Source organism: Galleria mellonella, unplaced genomic scaffold, assembly GCF_026898425.1.
Source record: "Galleria mellonella isolate WM207_F2 unplaced genomic scaffold, CSIRO_AGI_GalMel_v1 utg57, whole genome shotgun sequence".
NCBI lineage: Eukaryota > Metazoa > Arthropoda > Insecta > Lepidoptera > Pyralidae > Galleria > Galleria mellonella.
Window position 1 is genome coordinate 5,835,492 of NW_026442119.1, and position 24,364 is coordinate 5,859,855.

Genomic DNA, 24,364 nt, shown 5'->3' on the forward strand with positions numbered 1-24,364 from the left:
TAATATTTCAGTATTTGATGACATTTTTTTTCGTAGTCGGCTTTTATTATGATGGGATGATAATGTAGCAGTAAAGGATACAGACGGTAAAAAGGACTTTGTTGTAATTAGCTACTAATTGGTAAAGTCATTGAATACAGAAATTAGTATATTAATAATTAATAGTCGAAATATAAAATTAGTTTTTACTAACGAATTCACACGATTCTGTTATTCGATTAACAAAATCATTCGAATTCGCGCATCGCTACCTCAAAATCAATTTCTTTGAAAACAGGAACAAGAACTAGTCAAGTTTTAAAATGTCTAAATCAAAAGCATTATCTAGATATTATGCTTGATCTATGATTACCTAGTACAGAGTAATATACATAATTAATCACCATAGATAGTATGTAATTTAAGTGTCGGCACTACTTTTATATTGATGAAACCTGAAATTGTATCAATGCAACCATTGCACCATATCATCATGTCACCCCTTAATTGTCTACTGCTGAACATAAGCTTCCCCTTTGGGGGTTTTTTCATTAGTTGCTACGCTTAGTACGGGTATTGTCAACCGCAGTTAGCTTTTAGAGATGCTTTAAGATGGATGCTGCTGCCCGTCCTTCGTCCTCCCATACTTATCTCTTACGAGACCCACGGGAAAGGAAAAGATGGCCTATTTTCTATGCCCGAACCACAAGATCAAACTATTTAGTACTATCAAGAAATTAATATAAATTAATATTCATAATTTATAACTTTCATAATATACCTCTTATCAAAATATCCATAATAATAGGTTTATTATAAAACCTATTTTATATTATAGTATAAAACTAGTGACCCGCCCCGACTTCGCATGAATACAGTGGTGATACTAAATGGCACTACCGGCGACCGACCGGTACAGTCGCAACGGCTATGTCGCTGGATTTTAAATCTGTAATATCTTTAAAAATATTCATCTAAATTACATACTGTAAAGGACCATATTGATCTATATTAAATGCACAATGTACTTAAGGTACTTAATTGGATAAGGATTAATGCTGCATTACTTAAAATCGCTTTGTAAATAAGTAATTATTCCTGGTAAAAAGTAAAGGATGAAAAATTGTTATTGTGGTTATCTCTTAGAGATAGACATATACCATCGCAGACTTTTTTGTAGACCTTCTTAAGATATATAATACTGTAGTACATTATTTTGATCTATTTTGTAGTGTTCAGCCAGCATTTGCAATGCAAGTGCAAAAAATGTGTTTAATTACGCCATCACATTAGAAACCTCTAAAATTAACGAGTGTTTCTCTACTATATTATGATATAAACCTTCCTCTTGAATATCTCTATCTATTAAAAAAAAAATCTGTTGCGTAGTTTTAAAGATCTAAGCATATATAGGTACAGATAGCGGGAAGCGACTTTGTTTTATATTACATTTTGTAGTGATTTACAAATTCAATGAAATAGTTGCATAGATAATATACAAATTTTTTTAATTCGAAATGATTGACGTGGACTAACTATCTTACCTTCATTCAGTTCGATCTTAACTGAACTCACCTTATTTTTAAATAAATACCGCTGCAAAATACTAAACCAAAAAATTTTACATACATCGACCAATATATCTGTTTAGGTTATGTGTACAACGTTTACTGTATTATAAAGAAGATTGTATTTGTTTATTATCTTGTGTGTGCTCTTATTCAGTCTTGCTTCATAACACATGATGGCTATCGATGAAGGAATAATAATATTTTTAATTTTACTTTTTTCATGGGGAGAGTACCTATGGGAATTATATCTTTCTCTTAGACAGGTAAATATTCTATTATAATAATTTATCCTTATTTTGTATAAAATTGATCTATTATTCTCCTATTACATCTATAATTTATTGATTTAGAGAACCCAAAGAGATTTTTATCGTAAAAGGCTATTTATGATTTTATAATAATCCTTATATGAATTAAGTAATAATCCTTCCTTTGTTAACTAAATGTTATAAACTTACATTACCTACATATTGTTGTGTCTATCCAATATGAGATATAAAAATAAACCCTTGGAATACAGTACAGCCATATACACATACAATACAGCATTGGAACCAAAATTATTTAAAATTATAGTCCTAACATCCAACCCCATTTTATGAGTATTTTTGTATATTAAGTGCATGACCATCAACAGGGAATCCATTCTTACATACTAAAAACAAATGGTTGTGTACATTCAGAGGAGTTTTCTCCTGTGAACACTCAGACTGTAAAATGAGCTCCCTGCTAAGGTTTCCCCTAGAAACTGCATTTTTGTAACATACACATATATATTAGATTCTTTAAAAAGTGTATTAAAGATTCTCAAGTATTGGCAATGCACATGCGACACCCCTAGTGTTGCAGGCATCCATAAGCTACAGTGACTGTTTACCATCAGATGGGCTGTATGCTTGTTTGCCACCTTAATGGTATAAAAAAATAGTTTGTAGAGAGATATATACTTACCATTATGTATGTTTACACTTCACAGTTAACAGAGTTATAGTATTATAATTCTAATGATAGTAATAAATTTTTATGTCATGCGTTAAGTACATAATATAAGATATAAAATTTAATTTATTGTACAATTATTCTTCATTGTAATTAAATATTTTTTTACAGTTGAAAATATATCAAACAAACAACACTATTCCCAATGATTTAAAAGAAATGTTAAATGAAGAATCTTTTAAAAAGGCAAGATTATATGGGATTGATAAATCAAGGTTCAAAATAGTAAAGGAATTTTATAGTATAGCACTAACAACAATAATTTTGTATAACCGCTGGATTTATGTTGCTTGGAACAAGTCAGAAAATATTGCTGCCATTTTCAATATTGCACCTGATAGGGAAATACTAATAAGTTGTGTCTTCATGTCCTTTGTAACACTATTCAATTTTATTGTAAATATGCCATTCACAATTTATGGTATATTTGTGTTGGAAGAAAAACATGGTTTCAATAAACAAACTGTGGGCTTCTTTATAAAAGACCAAGTGAAGTCACTATTGTTAAGCCTTGTAATCACATTGCCAATCATATCTGTGGCAATTTACATCATTATGCTTGGTGGTAATATGTTTGTTGTTTGGTTGTGGTTGTTCACCACAGTTGCTACTTTAATACTTTTAACTCTTTATCCCACTGTTATTGCACCACTATTTGATAAATTTGTTCCCTTGCCTGATGGTTCTCTCAGGACAAGTATTGAAAACTTGGCCTCAAAATTACATTTCCCATTATCTCAAATTTATATTGTTGAAGGCTCTAAGAGATCTGCCCACAGTAATGCATATTTCAGTGGTTTATTTGGTGCAAAGAGAATTGTCTTGTTTGATACATTGCTAGAAAAATATGATGAGGAGAAAAAGAAAACAACTGGTTGCACTGAAAGTGAAATATTAGGTGTTTTGGCTCATGAATTAGGTCATTGGAGTTGCAGCCATATTTATAAATCAATTGCATTAACTGAAGTTAATTTGCTCTTGCTATTTACTGGATTTGGATTATTATTCAAGTATTCTATGCTGTATACATCACTTGGTTTCCCAACAAGTCAGGAACCCATAATTATTGGCTTAATAGTAGTTTTACAGATGGTATTGGCTCCATACAATTCAGTTTTGTCATATTTTGCAACAGCACTCTCTCGTAAGTTTGAGTTTGAAGCTGATAACTTTGCTGTTTCATTAAATTATCCTAATGAGTTAAGGTCATCCCTTATAAAATTGGGCAAGGATAATTTGGATTATCCAATTTATGATAAACTTTATTCTGCTTGGTATCATTCCCATCCAACATTACTACACAGAATTGAAAATATAAAGAATCAATCACTAGATAAGAAACAAGATTAGCTTATTATCACTATAGAGCAAGGTATTTTTAAGTATACAATTAAAATAAATGTTGTTATTTGTATGTTACAAATAATGTTAATTACATATTTTCTATACTTTCTTTTCATTTCAATATATTCTTTTTTATTTTGAAGGCATCTTTATGTTGCCATTTTATATATATTAACTAATATCAGAAAATTAGAAGGTTATGTAAATAAACCTATTTTTTTTATATGTAGAATACATAATCATTTATATAAACTTTATGAATACAGGGTGAAATTGAAATAGTTTGTCATCATTTTATGTCATTGTTTGTCAATGTTATGTTTTAGGTTCTATCAGTGAAAATTAATGATTTTATCAAAGGAACATGGGTGGAAAAACAAAATATTTTAAGCCTCCATACTAACATGGCGCTTCCATCTTTTAAGTTATTATGAGAGGTTCAACATTTTTCATCATACCTTGCCTTTAAATGTCCACTGCTCTCCCATACATAGGGCTTTGCCAATATCTGCCACGCTTGGCAGGCGGGTTGGCACCTGCAGTTAGGCTTTTGTGATGTGTTTAAGAGGGACACTCCTGCCCATCCCTTGACCTTTAAATTTTTGATCAAAATTTTTTGTCACTAATTAACGAAATTACCGACCTAAAATAATCTACAGCGTTGGTAGATTCTTTAATTTTACATACTGCTATTTATTTCAATTTCACCTGTATATTAGTGAATTGATTATGTACAATATTACTTAAATTGTCTATTTTAGTCAGTAATCAGGTATTGACCAAAAATCTTGGAAATGTAATATTAGTAATAAATAACACATTACTATTACTAATTATGATATTACATGACAATATTCATTACCAGAAAACACAATAATTAGCATTTATTTTATTTTTGTTTTTTTCAAGTTCTGTATGTGTAATGTGATTTGTGTAATGTATAATTAGTTATTAGTATAATTTATAATTATCTATTCATAAATAGACAAGACTAAAAATATTAATATGTATTTATTTATAAAACTAGCTATTATATTCATTGGATAACTTTTTTCAAATAAGGACTAAAACAGACCTCCCAGTATCGGTGTAAGAAAATTATTATTTTGCAGTATTTAATGCAAATCGCTGCTTAGTTTTCAACATTTAGATATTACTTTTAACTAAGCACGGAATGTGTTTAAAGGTGTGCCCAGACGAAAAATCTTCAACAATCTTTTTTTTTTTAATATTGGCACATAAGATTTAATTATTTCATCAAAAGACCCCGGCTAACACAGCATGGAAGTTTTTCTTCCAAATTCCAAGGTCGCTCGTCTGCGCAGGCCCTAATAAAGGTTTTTATAGTTGTAGTGCACTGTACAAACGACTGATCTAGTGAAATTCAAGGAAACGCGACTGTGAAGATCACTACAACACGTATGATAAGTCTCCCGTCACCACTACTTCACTGATGCTCAGTGGATATACTCTATTGTTTTCAAAATGTCATTGCGATCTGTAAAGACACATAGTCGTTTTAGAAATGTGATATAACTAAGTACATTGTTATTGCATTAACGAAAATGACTTAGTATAATTGCTGTTAATAATAAACAGACTGATTACTTATTTCCATTTAGTTTTTTATATTGTAATTCAGGAATATCATAAGAGTAGATATTCAATATATATACCTTGTATGTAATAAAACTGAATAAATTTTGTACATCGTGTCTAATATTTATGGTTTCGATAGCCCCTCTGTAATGTACACGTAAATTTTTTTGTCTTTCTGAAATAAAGTTTAATAAAAGTTAATAAGTAAAGGAAAATAAAATATTTAAATATAAATAAAATATAAAATAACAGGGCGGAAAAACAGAAAAATTATAGGTGATAGGAAAGATTACTTAATATCTCAAATGAATGGAGGAGAAAAATAAATCACGCCGACTTCAAATACAGGAAAGTGAAAAGAGACGGGAAAATGTTGAAGTACCTTATTATATGACACTTTCTGCTTGCTCAAGAGTGTCTGGCAATGGGAAGTTTTTTGTTTTAGGCAGATGCACAATATGCAGCATTTGAGCGAAGGAAGTAATCGCCCGTAACATGAGTGGTAGGTCTGGTAATACTTCGTCCAGATTGACTACTATATACTATATATCATGTTACCATCGCAGCGATACGAGCAAACGTAGTAACTACACCAGCGCCTGCATTGCGTCCTAAAGTCGGAAATAATTCCCCAGAGAAGAGATACAGTGCTGGTACCGTTCCCTGCTGAAAAATTTATGAAAAGGAACCCTTGTAATATTTTTTTTTCTATCTGTACTTGCTGTTGGGCACAAATAACCTTGACAGCTTCACCGATCGCGTGTAGGGGCGAGTACAAATGACTAAGCCAGCGAGAGAGGAACGACAAAGTATCGACTCTTACCGATGGATTGCGCCGTTTGCCCAAAGGCGCTAGAACGGGTCCTCGGACCTCGCCTTAGGTCGTCACACGTCGACCCCCCATCGAAAGAACGGAGGGTCGATTGAATTCGAGGAGAGAGGGTGGGACATCGAATAATCCGACTATGCTAAAATTTAAAGTCAGTGTAACTTAACAATTTGATTTTAGTGAATTAGTTATAAAAAATATTCAACAAAACACTAAAGTAAATTTTATTGCAACTAAAGTTTAGTTTATTCGATAAATTAGCCTTTTTACATTATAAACAAAACTACAATCGATTCATATCTTTAGGTAGAAAGATTTTTCGTAACTGTACCACCTAATATACTATATCATACTTATTATCTGTATTATTATATTATTATCTGTATTAACATATTAACTAGAAACCTAAAAAAAAAACATACTGCCAATCCCGCGAAACCCACGCCGGCAAATAATAGCCTCGGCCAATCATTGGCAAATATTTAGGGGTCAGTAGTAAAATACGAAACACATTGCTGTCATGAACTGGGGGTCTACCATGAAATGAAATTTCGAATTTTCGGGCTCAATTTCGTGTTTTTGTTTGTATCGAAATGGAACTTAAAATTTCGTTCATCATAAATCCTATTCTAATTGTCCAGAGGAACGATATTTTAAGATTTTTAATAATTTTAAACGGCATGTATTATGTAAATTTAACATCAAATTTCTGTTTCGTTCGTTCCCGAAATTTCGGAAAATATTTCATGGTAGGCCCTCTGGAATATCCAAACCGCAAAATTTCTCCCTGTTTTCAATACAACGAAAATACTCAAAATTGCCCCAGGAGTTGAAATAATGCCACTTAACGCTACAGTCAAAAAAATATTTTACCCAATTACAGCAAGGTATTGTGAAAAGGTATAGAATGCTAATCCTGTACAAAACCTGAAAAAAAAACGTCAACTTATTAACCAAATTCGGCGTGTGTGACGTCACTCTTTCTGCTTTTGACTATGAAGTACCTACTTGTAATCTATAAAGTAATTCATGTACGGAAATTTATTCAAACAATTCAATAGTTTTTGCGTGAAAGAGCAGCATGATGAAAGTCAGTCGTAAGTTTAAATTTAGTTACCGAGTTATTTTAATATTATATTTAATAAGTTAGTTATTTTAAATTAACGAGTGTTTAACTCTCGTTAATTAACGAGTGTTAAACAATCGTTAATTTAAAATTTCTATCGACTCCAATGGTAGATAATAAATAAATACCGTTACCTAGTAATGCAATTTCCCCCGTTATTTAGTACGGCAATTTTGATTTACCTCTAAGAAGATTGTCAAAATAATGCTCACATTTCCAAGCACGTTTGAGAAAAAATTATAATTTAATCCTTTTTGCCGGGCAGCGGCCGGCAAAAGTTGTATGAAAATCCATATCTGTCGTGTTTTGCGGCCAGATAAATTACTATGTAAACTCATATCTATCCTGTAATTTAAAAATGGAATGATGTTTTACTTCGAAACATGGCTACTAAGGAGGTAACTAATAAAAGGTTTTATTTAAATTTCGAACTGGCTTGCAAATAGAAAGCTGTTTATTGAAAAAAAAAAAAACCAAAGGAATATTATGGCGCTTGAAAAATGATTATCCATCAATGTCTCAGTTGCTGGCCGCTGCAGTAATGTACTATTTTATTATTTTACAAATGTTATTAATTAAAAATAACGTCCATTGTCAAGTATTAATGTAAAATATGAAAAAATATTTCTATGTAATGGAGATTGTTCAATCATCGCGGTAGTTCAATCGCGATCAAAGTTCCGGGAATAGCTAGTAAGATAATAAATACACCTATCCCCCGATTTACACGGTAGATACGTTCCTGAGAAAAACGTGTAAATCGAAAATTAAAAATTTTCAAGTCAAAACCGTGTAAATCGAAAAGCTTGCAGAAAATGCATAATTTTGCTATTTAACAGTTGTGATTTTAATCAATATTTTTAGGTGTACACAGAAATAAAAATAAAATGCATTGACAGGTTAAAATATGTAATATATATATAAATATTAATTACAATACATTAAACGATCCAAAGCGATCCAAAATTTCGATTTTAGTTTCTAAAGAAATAACTTTTCTTTTAACTTCTTTCGACATTATAAGCCTATATTTTTTTTTTTTTTTATTTATGTTAATTTATAAAAATCTTAATTATGCACTCACTTGTAATTTACGAATATGAAAAATTAAATCTTTCTGACACTGTGAAACTTTCACTCAAATACAATTTTCCGTAGATAAAACTTTAATTTTATGCGAAGAAATACAGACACAGTGTGCATGTGCAGCAAGTCAGCATATAAGCTCGGGATTCCCCGTGAGATGTGTACACAGCGCACGTGTTCAAACACAGTAGCATTTAGTAGAGTGCGATAAAAACAAAAAAAAAAACTTATTTGGAAAACCGTGTAAAAGCGAAAACGTGTAAAACAAGTACCGTGTAAATCGGGGGATAGGTGTACATATATGAACCAGCCAGTGTCTGGTACATACTAAATCCCATTCGATGTTATAGTCCTGGTAAACAATGTTTTGTCGTAAGTGAAGTTAGTGTTCCGGACCAGTGGTATAGTATATTTATACAATGTAGGCGTCCCGATAAATAGGTCCGGGTCAAAGATCAAACATGGATATTCTTCGATTCGCTCCAAATAGTTTAATCTATATATATAAAAAATAATGCCACTTTTCGTTGTAATTTTATAATTCAAGAACGGGCTCACCTATCCAAACCAAATGTTTAGGCTTTATTCGGACAATTTAGTAGATGATTTATGTGAAGTTTGCACAAAATCGGTCGAGTGGTTCTTCATTTATCACATTTTTTGTAACAAATGAATTCAATAAATGGCGGATCATTTTGTTAATGGGGATTTTTGTGTCAAATTCTAACTTTTTTTTAAGATGAGGATTGTGCTGTCAAATTGATACTTTTTTCAGTGTTAGCAGTACAAGCATGTTGGTATGTCATTCATGCGGTCATTTAATTTTGGCCGTGCTTCGATTAAAGCAAATTGTCAGCGATAATTATTGCTTTGTGTTTATATTTTTAAACATATTGTTCAAATCGGCTATTCCATCCAATAGATATTATAAATTTAATAATTCATAGAAATAAAAGAAATAACGCTATCGCGTTGTACGTTATTCGTACCTATTTTAGCGGTGCGGAAGAGGGGCAGGTGGGAGCGGGAACATTTATGAAATAGGTAGCTAGGTAGGTACAGATAAAAATGTAAAATGTTATAAAAATGTCCACCCGTGCGCAGCCGGGACGGGCCGCTAGTTATTGTATATAAATTATATAATACGAGTATAAATTTATTAATATATGTTATTATAATATTTATTAATTATTTTATATTATATGTATGTTTATATAAATGTGAATTATGAGCTTATTTACATAATTTTTAATATATATATAAAACTGATACATTTCACAGAATCACAAAAAAAAATTAATGATCAGTCTCATCCATGATCCGTACCCGACCCAAAGGCCCCATGACACTTGCGGCATTTCCGCGTTGGATTGCCAGAGATATCCTTTGAGCCAGATACGAACCAGAACGGCGATCATGGCCCCTATCCGCAATGCGCAGACTCAACTCTTTTATGAAGGATTTTGCTTCCGCTCCCACACGCTCGTAGTCTCAAAAGCAACGGGAACGAAGATATAAGCTGGTTCGAGAATCGAGTATAAATTGTTTTCAACGCTCTGATATTTCTTTTAATTTTTCGACCGTAATTAAAAATCCTTACCCTTTGAAAGTAATATACTATTTGAAAGAGCTGAATTAGCAATTTTCCATAATATTCTACGATATTTTTTGCAATCAAAAGGGTTTGTTCCTTTGTTAAAAATAGATTACACTTACATCGTACTTAGGTCATAAGTACGATGTAAGTGTAATCTATCTTAATAATAATATCTTTAAAATTTTTAAAGAGAAATAATAAAGAGGCACCATATTCTTATGGTATATTTTAATAATTCAGGTGCCTACCTATTAATTAGACTAAATCACAAAAAAGCCGACACCTACTTTTTCCATATAAAAATTTAATCCTGGCTCTTTTATCTATACTCACAGTTATATGTGGGACAGCTAAGTTACTGAGGTATGTATTTAGTCGTCATCATAAATATTTTTTTTATTTTCTTATAGATATTTTACGGGTCCTTCAAGTTTCTTGTAGTACTATAATGGTACTTTAGTACTAATGGCGATGAGGTCAGATTAGTAACTATGACAATCGTATGGTTGATTCCTGGGAAATTCGTCATAATGGAACCAATTAGCCAAATTAATTTTCACCTATCATTCCTCAAACTAGCGGGATTATCATTCCATTTGCATCCATAATGCACACGCCTTTTAAATATCTATTAATAATATTATTCACCAGTTCTTAAATTTCACGCCATTCATCGTCTGAATATTTGATAAATATTTTTGGTTTAATACACCAAAATTTTTGTGATGGACGCAAAAATATTATATTTAATAAACTATTAGTAGCTTTAATAATGCCATAAGAATATTTATCCAACACTGCCATTTGCCGAAATCACCGATAACTTTTAATGTTAAATCACCTACGTTACATTGTGGTTTTACTTTTGTTTCTGTAAGTTAAACGAAATAACGTTCATTTAACATATTTCAACTTAACTGCTAATCTATTATGAAATCTTACAAATAGATAATTTCCTAATAGGAACTACTCGTATTTAAAAGTTGTTATAATTATTTATCAATAATTTTACATTCCCTTTAGATATAGGTATAGTTCAGACGTTCATGTATACCAATAGCCTAAATCATTTGAATAAATATTATTTAGGAGCCCTTGTCTCATTGTGAATACAATCGACTTTATTAATAATATAACTCTTATATTTACCTGTTAAAAACAAATTCAATTTTAAAATTATAGTTTTACAATAATTTTAACTTGGTGCTATAACTGTCCATATACCACCAGTATACTAATATCCACCGCTACATTTGAAGGTACATACATACAGTCTACATCATAGGTACGCTATGTTTCTCTGTACTACATCGACGTTTATGAATCTTTCTTAACATCATTTTATAAATTTATCAATTCTGTCCAATTAAATAAGTGCCTAGCTTATGGGCCCAGTGATCTGAATTCAAACAACATTAGTTTTTTATGTTTGCGGATATCCTTATTTAGATTTAAAACTCGCCAATTTTATAAAATGCAAGCGGGAGATTAACCAATCACCATGAAAGTCACTAAACTTGCTTCACAAAACTCTAACCGAGAAATATTTAGGTATCTGCTTCACGGTAGTTATAAGTAATAGGCACAGGTAGAAGGTAATTTATATAATTATAAAACATATATTTTCCTATAGAAAGAGAAAGCCAGGACAGGTACTATCCTTAATCTATGGATTTATTTACCAAATATTAGATTAATAATGTGATATTTTTATATTTATATTTTCTATTGCTGTACATGTATTCTCTTTATACAGTTTCAATAATGTGAATCAAACAGTACAATCGCAGTATGCAAAATTTTATTCTAAACATAGACCGAAGATGTCGGAAGAGAAATATAATTCTTTGTTTTTAGACTTAGACAAATTAAAAATGGTAACATTTTAGTAGTTGTCATTCTGTCAGTCAGTCAGCCGTTCCCAGTATAGGTATTTCTCGACTCGATTGTCTCTTTTTATGTTTGAGGTATTCGTTTTGTAAGTGAGAATGAGAAAAGGGTGTCGTTTATTATAATTGAATTTACATTAAATTATATTTATCCACTGAATGTTTATCATATATTATTAAGAACAATGCCTTTGGCCAATACTTCGGATCCCTGGCGGATGCAGAATGTCGGAGATAACACGGTATATTTAGGAATTTTGTTTGCGTAGCTAATTATACATAATTTTTGTAAAGGTTTTCCTACTTGTATGTTACTTATTACTCATTCTTAATAATAGTACTACAAAGATCAGGTAATGCTTGAAATATATATGATATTAATTTTTGTTATTATTATTTGAAAAGTAAATTTTCAATCGACATTATATATGTGTAAAAGATTTTGAGCATTGGTGAGCGCAATTAACGCACTTAAATGCAAAATTATTTACTTATTTGTCGTATTTGTCACTCATAATGTTTTTAGTATAAGTTTTATTTATGTATTTACTAATTTCTTTTTTGTGTATTTACTAATCACAATTGCGGAATTAAAAACAATTCTAAAGTAAAAACAATTCTAAATTAATGGTATTTTATTACTTAAATAATTGGCAACAAAATATCCTTAATTCACAAAATATGGCTATAGTAGTATTAAACAAAGTTATCCACTGACCAAGTTTCTTATTATGTATCTATATCTATAAAATTCCATTAAAAAACTGCTAGTGTTATTTAGAGTTTTCTTAAAGAGCATAGATTTTTATCATGAATAATACTCATTGTTGTCACTGAAACACTATGGTTGTAGCAGTTAGAAATTTTAAGAATTCAAGTAACAGTTTTTTTATACTCACAAAAATATATGAAAAATCATCAAAATATAATGATAAGGGAATTAATGAATTTTATTGCAAAAAATGTGGTACAATAAGGTCATATATATTATATGTAATAGTATTATAATGGTTTCACACATTTTGTCATTACTGACGTGCAACAGTCATACGTTCGACATCAAGGTGATGGTAATGTGGCCAGCCCATTCAGCTTACCTACGGACAATATCGATATATTTTATTACTTTCATCATAATGGCAATTCCTCCTGTACTAATACACTGATAGAGCACTAGTGAGGGATAATAGTTGAGAATGAAAAAGTAGGTCAGTTAACCATGGTGATAAAAACACCTGGAATTCATCATGATGGTTTCCAGGTAGGATTGTGTGGAGGTCTTCCTGACTAGATTTATTGCTAGCAAAGCAACTAGTATTCTGCATAATATGTTCTAATTATATGATATTGTGCAATAAAACGTGCTGTGTAGCTTGAATCAGTTTATGTCATGTTGGAACATGTTCTACCTACATTAGTACACTTTATTATTTAACAAAGTATAAAAGTACCCACATCAATATACATGACATACCTCCCCTCTAAGATAGTTAAATCAATTATAAATATAGAAAGATATTATGATTACATTTTAGACATATATAATACTAATATAAAAATATAATGACACTTAGAATAAGTACAGATTGTCTTTAAGATCTTGTGGTCTCTCATAAGGAGTTTTAGAATGCACATTTAACTTATTTTTTATTTTGCCTGTAGCTGGCGTAGCCAATTCAGAAGTTGGTGGGATTCCCAATATCTCAACCCATTTTTCAGAATCTGGTATTTCAATAATCCTCTCAGACTCTTGGCTGTTACTTTCCTGTTGTTCTTGTTGATGGTTCTTAACATTATTATCTGTGTTATTGGAAACTTCCAATGATTCAGATGTACCAGCAATTCCTTCTTCTCCTTCCTCCTTTCTTGATCTGTATCTAATCAACTGATCAATATGACGATTGATTGCTTTACCATTAGCTGTCTCAATTTTATAATTAGACGGTCCATTCTTCTGTAATACTACGCCTGGTAACCATTTGGGGCCTTGATTGTTGTAATTTCTGTACATTATCTTTTGTCCCTCATTAGTTTCTCTGTGTGATTTATGTTGATTGTGGTCAATCTGCCACTCTGTTTTTTTATGTTTCAAACTGTCTGGATGAATTGTATCCAGCAATGTCCTCAAATGTCTGTTCATTAATAGTTCAGCTGGACTTTTATTCGTAGCTGAGCACGGAGTGACACGCAGACCTAATAACAAATTTGGAATTCTAATGTCCCAGGATAAATGATCCATTTTTTTTAGTTTATCTTTAACTGTCTGGACCATTCGTTCCGCTAAACCATTGGTCGCTGGATGATAAGGTGCAGTAGTAACGTGACGTATATTATTTGCCTGCAGAAATTCCTTAATTTCGCCTGATACAAATGATGTGCCATTATCAGACACTAAAACTTCACAAAGGCCATGGGTTGCAAAAGTCGTTCTAAGCAACCGAATCACAGTGGTCGTTGTTGTATTGTTCACCATAAACACTTCTGGCCAACGAGAATATGCATCGACTATAATTAGAAAATATTTATTGTGATATGGCCCCGCAAAGTCTATATGAATTCTTGACCATGGCCTTGAAGGTGTGATCCATTCATGTGTAGTTTTAGGAGGCATATGTCGATTTTCAAGGCACTTGGTACAACCACTCACTAGTGATTCTATGTCTTCGTTTAAGTGTGGCCACCACACATAGCTTCTGGCCAGTGCTTTGGTTTGGACAATACCTGTATGTGTTTTATGTAACATTCGTAGAGTTGCAGGACGGAGAGTACTAGGTACTACAACCCGACATCCTAGTAGAATACAATTTTCTTGCAGTGACAGCTCTGTGCGATGTAACCAGAATGGGCGTATATCTGCATCAGTTTCTTTAGCTGGCCACCCACGTTGTATATAATAACTAACTTTTGACAAGATTTTATCTCTATTCGTCTCCCTGGCTATGTGCTCTGAATTGTATGGAAAATCTTCTGGTGTTTCAGCCATTAAAAGTACTTCTCCCAGCTGATGTTGAAGTTCCCACGGTACTGGCTGTGGCCATCGGCTTAAACAATCTGCATTACCTATTTCAGGACCTGGCTTATATTTTATCTCATAGTCGTGAGATGTCAAAGCAATTGCTATTCTAGTTAAACGAGGTGAAATCATATTAGGCATAGGCTTTTTAGGATTAAATATACCGAGCAATGGTTTATGATCAGTTATTATAGAGAAATTTCTTCCTGTGAGGTAATTTTGAAATTTGGTTATCCCAAACATAATTGAAGTAGCTTCTTTATCCAGCTGTGAATAACGCCGCTCATGAGGATGTAAAGTTCTGGATGCCATTGCTATAGGAAATTCGTCATTATCCTTTACATGTGACAATACTGCTCCAACGCCATATTCTGAACTATCACAAGTAAGTATTATAGGTTTAGTTATATCATAGTGCACTAGTGTTAAATCAAAAGTCAATAATCGCTTAGCCGTGTCAAACGCGTTTTGTTCTTGTTCTGTCCATTTCCACTCCTGACGTGTGTCTAATAAACGATGCAATGGCTCTAGTAGCGTCGCTTTATGAGGTATGAACCTCTCATAAAAATTATAGAGACCGAGAAAAGCTTGTAATTCTCGTTTGTTTTTAGGTTTAGGGGTGTTAGTAATGGATTCTACTTTGCTTGGTGCTGGATGGATACCCTTAGCATCTATAACAAAACCTAGAAACTCAACTCTTTCTTGAGCGAACCTGCATTTATTTTTATTCAATCGAAGTCCTGCACGTTCGATTCGCCCAAGTACCTTATCAAGTCTTTCTTGCATTTCCAGCAAAGTATGGCCACAGACGATTATGTCATCAATTAGAACTGCAACACCGGCGATGCCACCCAACAAAGATGTCATTAATCGTTGAAAAATTCCAGGACATGCCTTAACTCCGAAAGCGAGGCGATGTACGGTATACAGACCCTTGCAGGTATTCAAAGTTAAGAGTTTAGATGTTTCATCGTCTACGGTAACTTGTGTGTATGCTCTATCCAAATCTAAAGTTGTAAAATATTTTCCACCCGCGACCGCAGCAAAGACTTCATTTGCTGTGGGCATAGGATAGGTATCTGACTCGGTGGCTTCATTAACAGTACTGCGGTAATCTCCACACAATCTTATTTCTCCTGACTTTTTTATTATTGGCACTACTGGTGTAGCCCATTCAGAAAAGGATGTTTGGCGTAATACTCCTTCATTTTCTAATCTATCAATCTCCATTTCTATTCTTTGTTTTAAAGCAAATGGTACTTGACGAGCCTTAAGGAACTTTGGAGTTGCCCCTGGCTTTATGTGTATAGTAACTGGTTGTCCGCGGTAGGTACCGAGTCCATCTTTGAAAACTTCTTTATGTTTAGATAATATCGTGTCTATTCCATTTTGTTCAGTATTTGACACAAAATTGATATTCATAGTCAAGTTCAGAGGAGCGAGCCAATCTCGACCGAGTAGGTTCGGTCCTTTACCTTTGGCTACAATCACACACAAGTTTTTTGCGATGTTTCTATAACGCACTGGTAGTGTAACTTGGCCAAGTAGTTGGACTGGAGTCTCTGTCCATGTGCGTAGGATTAGTGAAGTAGGCTGTAGTGCATTTTGTGGCATCTGTTTATGTATTGTATGCCATGTTTGCTCATTTACTATAGAATAACTTGCTCCTGTATCCACTTGCATACAAACTGGAATTTCAGCAAGGAATGGCATCACTTCCAATGGCGGTGTGCGACCCATATTTGATATACAATAGATTCCATTTAAACAATCATTTGTTTCTTCCGTAAAATTTACATTATTATGTTTATTCTTCTTTTTACTAATACAAATTTTCTCCAGGTGCCCTTTTTTCTTACAGTATCGACAAATAGCATTTAAAAATCGACACTCTCCATTATGACGGTCGCCACAACGATAACAAAAACGAATGGACGCTCTTGACTGAACTGCATTAATATCCATCGGCTCTGAACCCGACGGTGATGTAGTGTAAGTCGTTCGAGAGAGGACAGGCGCGACAGTAGTATCTGCGGTCACGCTGGCAGATACTTGAATCATGCGGACATCCCGTCCCGCACTTTCTGATGATAGCATAGCATCCACTACATCTTGATAACGTAACTTATCTCGTTTTAAAAGTTCATACTGTAACCGTCCGTCACGCATACCACATACGAGCCGGTCGCGAAGCATTCGCTCTAAGTCAACGAAATTGCAGCCAGAGCTAAGTTTTCTTAATTGAGCTATATAGTCTGCCGCAGATTCATCATGTTTTTGATCACGTTTATAAAACTGGAACGACACTGATATTTCATTTGGTCTTGGACTGTAGTGTTTAGTCAAAACAATTTCTATTTCATTGAATGTCACTTCGCTAGCTTTTCTGGGTGTGATTAATGCCAATAAAGTTTCAAACACCCGCGAACCACACACTGTGAAGAAGTTAGCTCTTTTAGACGAGTCTGTTATGACGCCATTAGCCTCGAAACAAAATTTTAAACGGTCAAAATAAATGTCCCAATTGTCTGTTTGCGGATTAAACTCATCGAATTTCACTGCTTTTACGTCCATTTTATTACTTTTTACACTTCGTCGCCACTAATATGTTCTAATTATATGATATTGTGCAATAAAACGTGCTGTGTAGCTTGAATCAGTTTATGTCATGTTGGAACATGATCTACCTACATTAGTACACTTTATTATTTAACAAAGTATAAAAGTACCCACATCAATATACATGACACTGCACTACTAATGATCTCTTCCTCTCCTGATGATTAAGTCAATTCATCTGTCATGATTCATTTACTGTAGCTTTTCCAGGAATACAATTTGATTTACATTGAGGTCAACCTGATAGGGTATATTACTAGTAATAGGGCTACTATTCCCATTTATTAAAAATTTCTCCACCCCGGCTAGATTAATTTATTATTATAACCCTTTTAAAATCACACTGTGATGAATTGTTTATTTTGGCCCATTTGTTCAGAATTAGTAAAAATATTATTTAATAAAATTAAAAAAACATATTTACAGGCATACTGTGCCCCTTCTTTTTTAAATTGCTTAAAAACTTTGTTTTTATTTTAGCGTACTAACACAGGACAGTCAGCTAAGAGTCTTCCAATGGTTGTTGAAACTTCAGCAGAATCCCGACAAGCATCAACAGCAGAAAGTAATGACTCTAATGAACTTAACTATGAGAGAGAAGTGTTACTCCAAGATGTTGTCAAGGAAGGTCACGAAAAGGCAGATCCGTCTCAGTTTGAATTGCTCAAGGTTCTTGGTGAAGGTTCTTTTGGGAAAGTGTTCTTAGTAAGGAAAGTTAGTGGTGCTGATGCTGGCACTCTTTATGCAATGAAGGTAAGGTATATTATTTGCATTCAGAGTATGTGGAGATTTCTCACAGAATGTTTGATCTATATAAATATAGATGTAAAAAAACTGTGAAAACTAATTGAACCTGAAGCTTAAATATAGATATTCTGCACTTGTATATTATAATATATTGTTGGTTGTATATTATAATATAATGATCCAAATTTCGTAGTAATTTATTGTTCTGTAATTTTTAAATAATTCACTTTAACATATAAAATAAAAACAATCCTTAGTCTTTACTATTATTATAAATGTTAAAGTGATTTTGTTTATCATAATAATTGTATCTCTTGTTGTCTTAATGACTTAACTAATTCAAATTTTTGAACACAGCTGCTATATGAGATGGAGAACTTTTTATCCATGTCGGTGAACATATCCTGATCACACAGGCACAATAAGTCACAAGTAAATATGTAAAATGTTTATCAGGTGGCAAACAAGCATTTTGATCCATTTTGGTGTATAAAATAAAATAATAAATAAAAATGCAAGATCTAATGAGAATACTTTCTATCCTAATTCAGAATCACCATTTTTTATTTTTTTACTGTTTACTATTTTTTAATTACAACAGTATTTATTTATTTATTTAATAAGGTTCACATACAACTTTTACATTTTACATGCAACTTAATAACACAAAAAATAATTTTGCCTAATGTAAAAATCTTTTATATGCACAGTACAGTATTATAAATATAGTCACAATGATTTAATATTATTGTTTTAATTTTAGGTACTTAAAAAGGCTACATTAAAAGTAAGAGACAGAGAGCGAACAAAAATGGAAAGAAATATATTAGTAGAAATGGGTCACCCATTTATTGTAAAATTACATTATGCATTTCAAACGGCTGGTAAATTATATTTAATATTAGATTTTCTGCGAGGTGGCGACCTATTTTCTCGTCTTAGTAAAGAGGTAAAATATTGTGTTATTTTGAATATAGTACAAATAAAATAAATTTATAATGTTCATTTTTATTAATATATACTCATCATCAGATATTAGCCATCCACTGCTTGACATAGGGCACACACCACACCCCATAGACTGCCACAAGGAACGGCCCTGAGCCACCTGCATCCACTAGCTCCCTGCAATGCATTTGAGGTCGTCACTCCATTTAGTGGGAGGGTCGTCCTGCACTGCGTTTGCTCGTACGGGGTCGCCACTCAAGAACCTTTCTTCTCCATCGTTTGTCGGTTCTTCGAGCTATGTGACCAGCCCATTGCCATTTCAACTTGCAAAGAGACTCCAAGCACAGCCCTCTCCATAGCTCGCTGAGTAATTTGAAGCTTTTGCATACGGGAAATCGTGTAGCACCATGTTTTGGTTCCATAGTCATCACTGACAACACACAATGGTTGAAGACCTTCGTCTTCAAACTCTGAGGTATTTTAGATGAAAAGATGTGGCGTAGTTTTCCGTACACTGCCCAACCGAGTCGGATTTCTCGGTTAACCTCTCGGTCGAAGTTGGACTTATCTATTCGGCCAACTTTTCCTAGATATAAATACTCGTCGACAACTTCGAGCGTAGTGTTCTCAATTGTATGTGTGATATGGATGTTAGACTTTATTTTAGTTGTGTCCGTATTCATCTTACGACCAACCTATTGAGAAACACCATTGAGGTCATTAAGCATAGTATTCAGATCCTGCGGGAATTTTGCCATGATAACTATGGCATCAGCAAATCGAAAAAGAGTGATGTATTTGTCATTGATATTTATAACATATCTTTTCCAGTCCAAGAGTTTGAAAACATTTTTCAATGCAGCTATGAAGAATTTCGAGAATATGACGTCACCCTGTCTTAGGTACACCTTTCTGCACTAAGATGGGTTTCGTACTCTGGTTTTGTACATACACTTCAACACTTCGATATATAGTCAGTCTGGCACCACTCGAGAGACCGTAGAACCGTTCATGTCTCGACCGAATCAAAGGTTTTCTCATAGTCGTTTATGGCGTTTATGGCCAGACATAGTAGCAGATTATACTCTTCGGTCTTCTGTATAATCTACTGTAGCATGTGTATATGATCTATGATACTAAAGCTCTTTCGGTAGCCAGCTTGTTCGGATGGTTGGAAGTCGTCGAATTTGCGCGTAAGACGATTGGTCAGGACTCTCGAAAACAGTACTTAGGAGCGATTCAGAAGGGATATTGCTCTATAATTCTTCAATAGGGTATTGTGACCCTTCTAAACAAAAACAGAACTATCGCACTTCTGTTCTACGGCTCGGGTGTAACACCGTTATGGATAACGAAATTAAATAGCGTCTGAAGGACTACATGTACCACTTTTCCACCCGTTCTCAGAAGCTCTACTGTAATTCCGTTCTACCCCGGTGCCTTGCCGTTTTTAAACTGTTTAAAAGCCATTTCAATCTCCTGCAAACTAACGTCTGGGTATAGTATCGGGTAATTTTAGTTCTTTGGTCGTTATTTGCATTGGTATGCAGTATTAATGACGTTGTTTACAGATGCCCATAGAACTTCCTCACTCAAAATCTCGGATGTCGGTGACATTATATCACCAGTGTCGGTCTTTAATTTTGTCAGTTGGCTTCGCCCAATAGCCAAATCTCAGGCGAACACTGAAACCTTGATTTCGCTCTATTGCCTGTTAAATGCGTATAATATTGAACTGGCGTATGTCACGTCGTATACATTTGGATATTTGCCTATTAAGTTGCCTTTATTGACTGCCTATAACTGACGTAGACGTTGAAAATTGGGACCGTAATTCACGCCGTTTCCTCATAAGACCTTGAGTGCGATCAGAAAATTTTGTTGGGTTCTTTTTGAGCGTTGGGGCTTGCAAAATTTGTCTTCTACTGCTTGGACAGTTTCTACTCGTTTATCGTTGATATCATCTGCTATATCACAGTTCACCAGACACTGAAAGCGATTCAACAATTCGAGTTGGAAACTCTCAAAATTTTCGATAAAAGCATACGAAGGTCGGAGCGTAGACTTCATCAGACGAAACCTAATATTCAGGTTTAATGTGCCTCTTACCATTCGGAGATCACTTCCGGTTTAAAACCTGTTCATCACTGAAACATCATTGAACAAATAGCGATTAGTTGTCATAATGTATCTCAATTTTTGTGTATCTGTTAGGGCTAGCCCTAGTCCATTTTCTGTGTAGCTGCTTTTGGAAGAAGAAGTTCATCATAAAGAGACCCTCCTCCATGAAATCAGCCAACTGCTGTCCTCTAGGATTTCGCTGCACGATACTGTAATTCCCCATTCTCGTCTCATCGTCTTTTCTTGTGTCCAGTTTAGCATTGAGGTCCCGCATCAATACTGTGTATTGAGTATTAGTGAGTGTATGGCTCTTATAATGTTCTCATACATATACCAATATATACTTACAGAACTAGAATAGTTATGATGTTCTATGATTAAATATATATATTTTATTTTTAGGTAATGTTTACTGAAGAAGATGTAAAATTTTATTTAGCCGAGTTAGCATTAGCATTGGAACATGTTCACAGACTAGGTATTATATACAGGGATCTTAAACCAGAGAATATTTTATTAGATGCTGATGGGCATATTGCTCTTACTGACTTTGGTTTATCAAAATTACCACCAAGTAGTGACAAAGCTTACAGCTTTTGTGGTACTGTCGAGTATATGGCGCCTGAGGTTGTCAATCGAAGAGGACACACTTTTGCCGCAGATTGGTGGTCTTTTGGAGTTCTAATGGTGAGTATAATATTCAAAATTTTTAATCTGTGCAAACTTATCAGTGCTTTCTCTACTTACAAATTTAGTAAATAACTAAAACTTGATTAAAGCATTAATCTTTATGTGTATATTTAAAATCTGCAATAATAAGGCATGTATGTATTATTTATTGTTCTCGAAATAAATTTAACTAAAATTTTATATTTGTTATAATTCTGTCATATGGATACAGAAAATAGTGTTTATATATAAATTTTTTTTTAGTTTGAAATGCTTACGGGTAACTTACCATTCCATGGTTCCACAAGACACGAAACTATGACTCAAATATTGAAAGCAAAGCTCGGTATGCCATCAAATCTCAGTGAAGAAGCTCAGTCATTACTTCGAGCGTTGTTTAAACGAAACCCTCATAATCGGCAAGTTATCTTTACTTTTATTTCATATTTTGAAATGGCAGTGTCTATTATATCAAAGTGATGTGTTTGATTCATTACAAATTATATACAGTAATGCCCATATTTAACATTGGACAATTTAAAACAGGTTGGGTGCCGGTCCCAATGGAATTGAGGACATAAAACAACACGAATTCTTTGCAAATATAGAATGGGATGCTCTTTTACGAAAAGAGGTAATAATTTTATTATTTTACATTTCACACAACTACTTTTATTAAAGATTCAGAGTCAGATCAGAGAATTTACATTATTCGCTACACAAAGTTTCGATTTAAAGGGGGAATGCTATTTTTTCCTCACATTTTTTTTCATAAGTCAAAAATAACATAAAATAAATAAAAATTAGTTTTAGAATGTGTAAATGAAGCCCTTTCATATGATATCTCACTTGGATTATAAGGTCCAGTTTGGAATTTTAAGACTCCTTATTAAACCCCTGCCAAAGAAAATAAAAATACTATTTTAATTATTTCTATTGAAAGATGCCCCAATAATACATAAAAATTATATATTCTAAATTTTAAATCGATAGCTTCAGTAGTTGCAGAGATATATTGCTGTGTCAGAGGTACAGACTAAGTTACATTATACCTTCTTGATACAAATTAGCAAAAGATACAAATAATGTTCTAAATTTATTATATACTAGCGACCAGTCCCGGCTTCGCACGGGTGCAATGCCGATCCTAAATATTACAGCTTTTTTGTTATTAGACAATACAAACATGATAAAGTGCTATAGGGCGAAGCGTGGCTTTCGACGCGCAATTTCCAGGCACGCGCCGCGGGCGGGGTCGGTACAGCCGCACCGCTATGTCCCTACATTTTAAAATCTGTTATATCTTCGGAAATATTCATTTAAATTACATGTTGTACAAGTGGGCCACATTGATCTATTATAAATAGACAGTGTATTGTTGGTACTTCATTAGATAAAAATACATGCTATATTGCTTAAAATCATTTCGTAAATAAGCCATTTTTTCCGTAAAATATAAAAGAAAGAAAATAATTATTGTGGGTTATCCTTGAGACATAGACATATACCGTCCTAAACTTTTTTGTTGACCTTTTTAAGGTGTACAATTCTGTAGTACATTATTTTGATTTATCTCGTGGGGTTCAGCCAGCGTTTGCAATGTAAGCGCAAAAAGATATATTTATTTACAACATCACATCACAAACCTCTAAATTTATCAGTGTTTCTCTATAATATTATGCATGTATTATAAATATAAACCTTCTTCTTGAATCATTCTGACTATTAAAGAAACCTGCTTCAAAATTCGTTGCGTAGTTTTAAAGATTTAAGCATATATAGGGACGGACTGACAGCGACAGCGACTTTGTTTTATACTATGAAGTGATTAGTTTTTATCCGCACGACTAGGATATGTTTACTGACTGAGATAAAAAGTAGCATATATCACATATAGAACGAGAGTACACAATTTCATAGTGATGAGTTAAAGCGCTAAAAGTTAACAAACAAATAAATTCAGTTTCACATTTATAATATTAGTAAGGATGATTTTATAACAGCAGATTGTAAAATATTTCCATTATATTGTTGTATTAATTGTTACATTATTGACTAGGTGGTGCCACCATTTCGACCTGCCGTTTCGAGAGCCGATGACGCATTTTATTTCGATTCGGAGTTCACTTGTCGTACACCAAGAGATTCTCCGGGTGTTCCTGCATCTGCTAATGCTCATGAACTTTTTAGGTACCTAACTATACCTAACATACATACATACATATCTG

General features: G+C 33.2%; 2 protein-coding genes and 1 pseudogene across 3 annotated transcripts in view; 2 read left to right on the top strand and 1 right to left on the bottom strand.

Moving 5' to 3' along the window:
- Positions 1-1,441: 1,441 nt before the first annotated feature.
- Positions 1,442-5,615, top strand: LOC113509712 (CAAX prenyl protease 1 homolog). The gene is made up of 2 exons (XM_026893112.3): positions 1,442-1,813; positions 2,661-5,615. Exons 1-2 carry the CDS (start codon positions 1,721-1,723, stop codon positions 3,897-3,899), a joined length of 1,332 nt encoding a protein of 443 aa, XP_026748913.2. The 5' UTR covers positions 1,442-1,720; the 3' UTR covers positions 3,900-5,615.
- A 134-nt stretch (positions 5,616-5,749) lies between these two features.
- Positions 5,750-9,951, bottom strand: LOC113509895 (uncharacterized; annotated as a pseudogene).
- A 2,082-nt stretch (positions 9,952-12,033) lies between these two features.
- LOC113509660 (ribosomal protein S6 kinase 2 beta) overlaps positions 12,034-24,364 on the top strand; it is a 28,565-nt gene continuing 16,234 nt past the window's right edge. Inside the window, exons 1-7 of one of the 2 annotated variants that reach the window (XM_026893043.3) lie at positions 12,034-12,261; positions 18,132-18,404; positions 19,162-19,347; positions 21,870-22,154; positions 22,401-22,555; positions 22,683-22,770; positions 24,196-24,326. In XM_026893043.3, the coding sequence (XP_026748844.1) occupies positions 12,205-12,261; positions 18,132-18,404; positions 19,162-19,347; positions 21,870-22,154; positions 22,401-22,555; positions 22,683-22,770; positions 24,196-24,326 (1,175 nt within the window). In that variant the 5' untranslated portion in view covers positions 12,034-12,204. Of the gene's footprint in view, positions 12,262-12,310; positions 12,373-18,131; positions 18,405-19,161; positions 19,348-21,869; positions 22,155-22,400; positions 22,556-22,682; positions 22,771-24,195; positions 24,327-24,364 lie in introns of those variants that run through there. The other variant, XM_052899227.1, reaches the window with a different exon arrangement.

Excerpts from the sequence above, each read along its gene's own strand:
- LOC113509712 (XM_026893112.3), top strand. The coding sequence starts at position 1,721 with ATGATGGCTATCGATGAAGGAATAATAATATTTTTAATTTTACTTTTT. Across the intron at positions 1,814-2,660 it reads TATATCTTTCTCTTAGACAG|TTGAAAATATATCAAACAAA; the intron begins GTAAATATTCTA and ends ATTTTTTTACAG.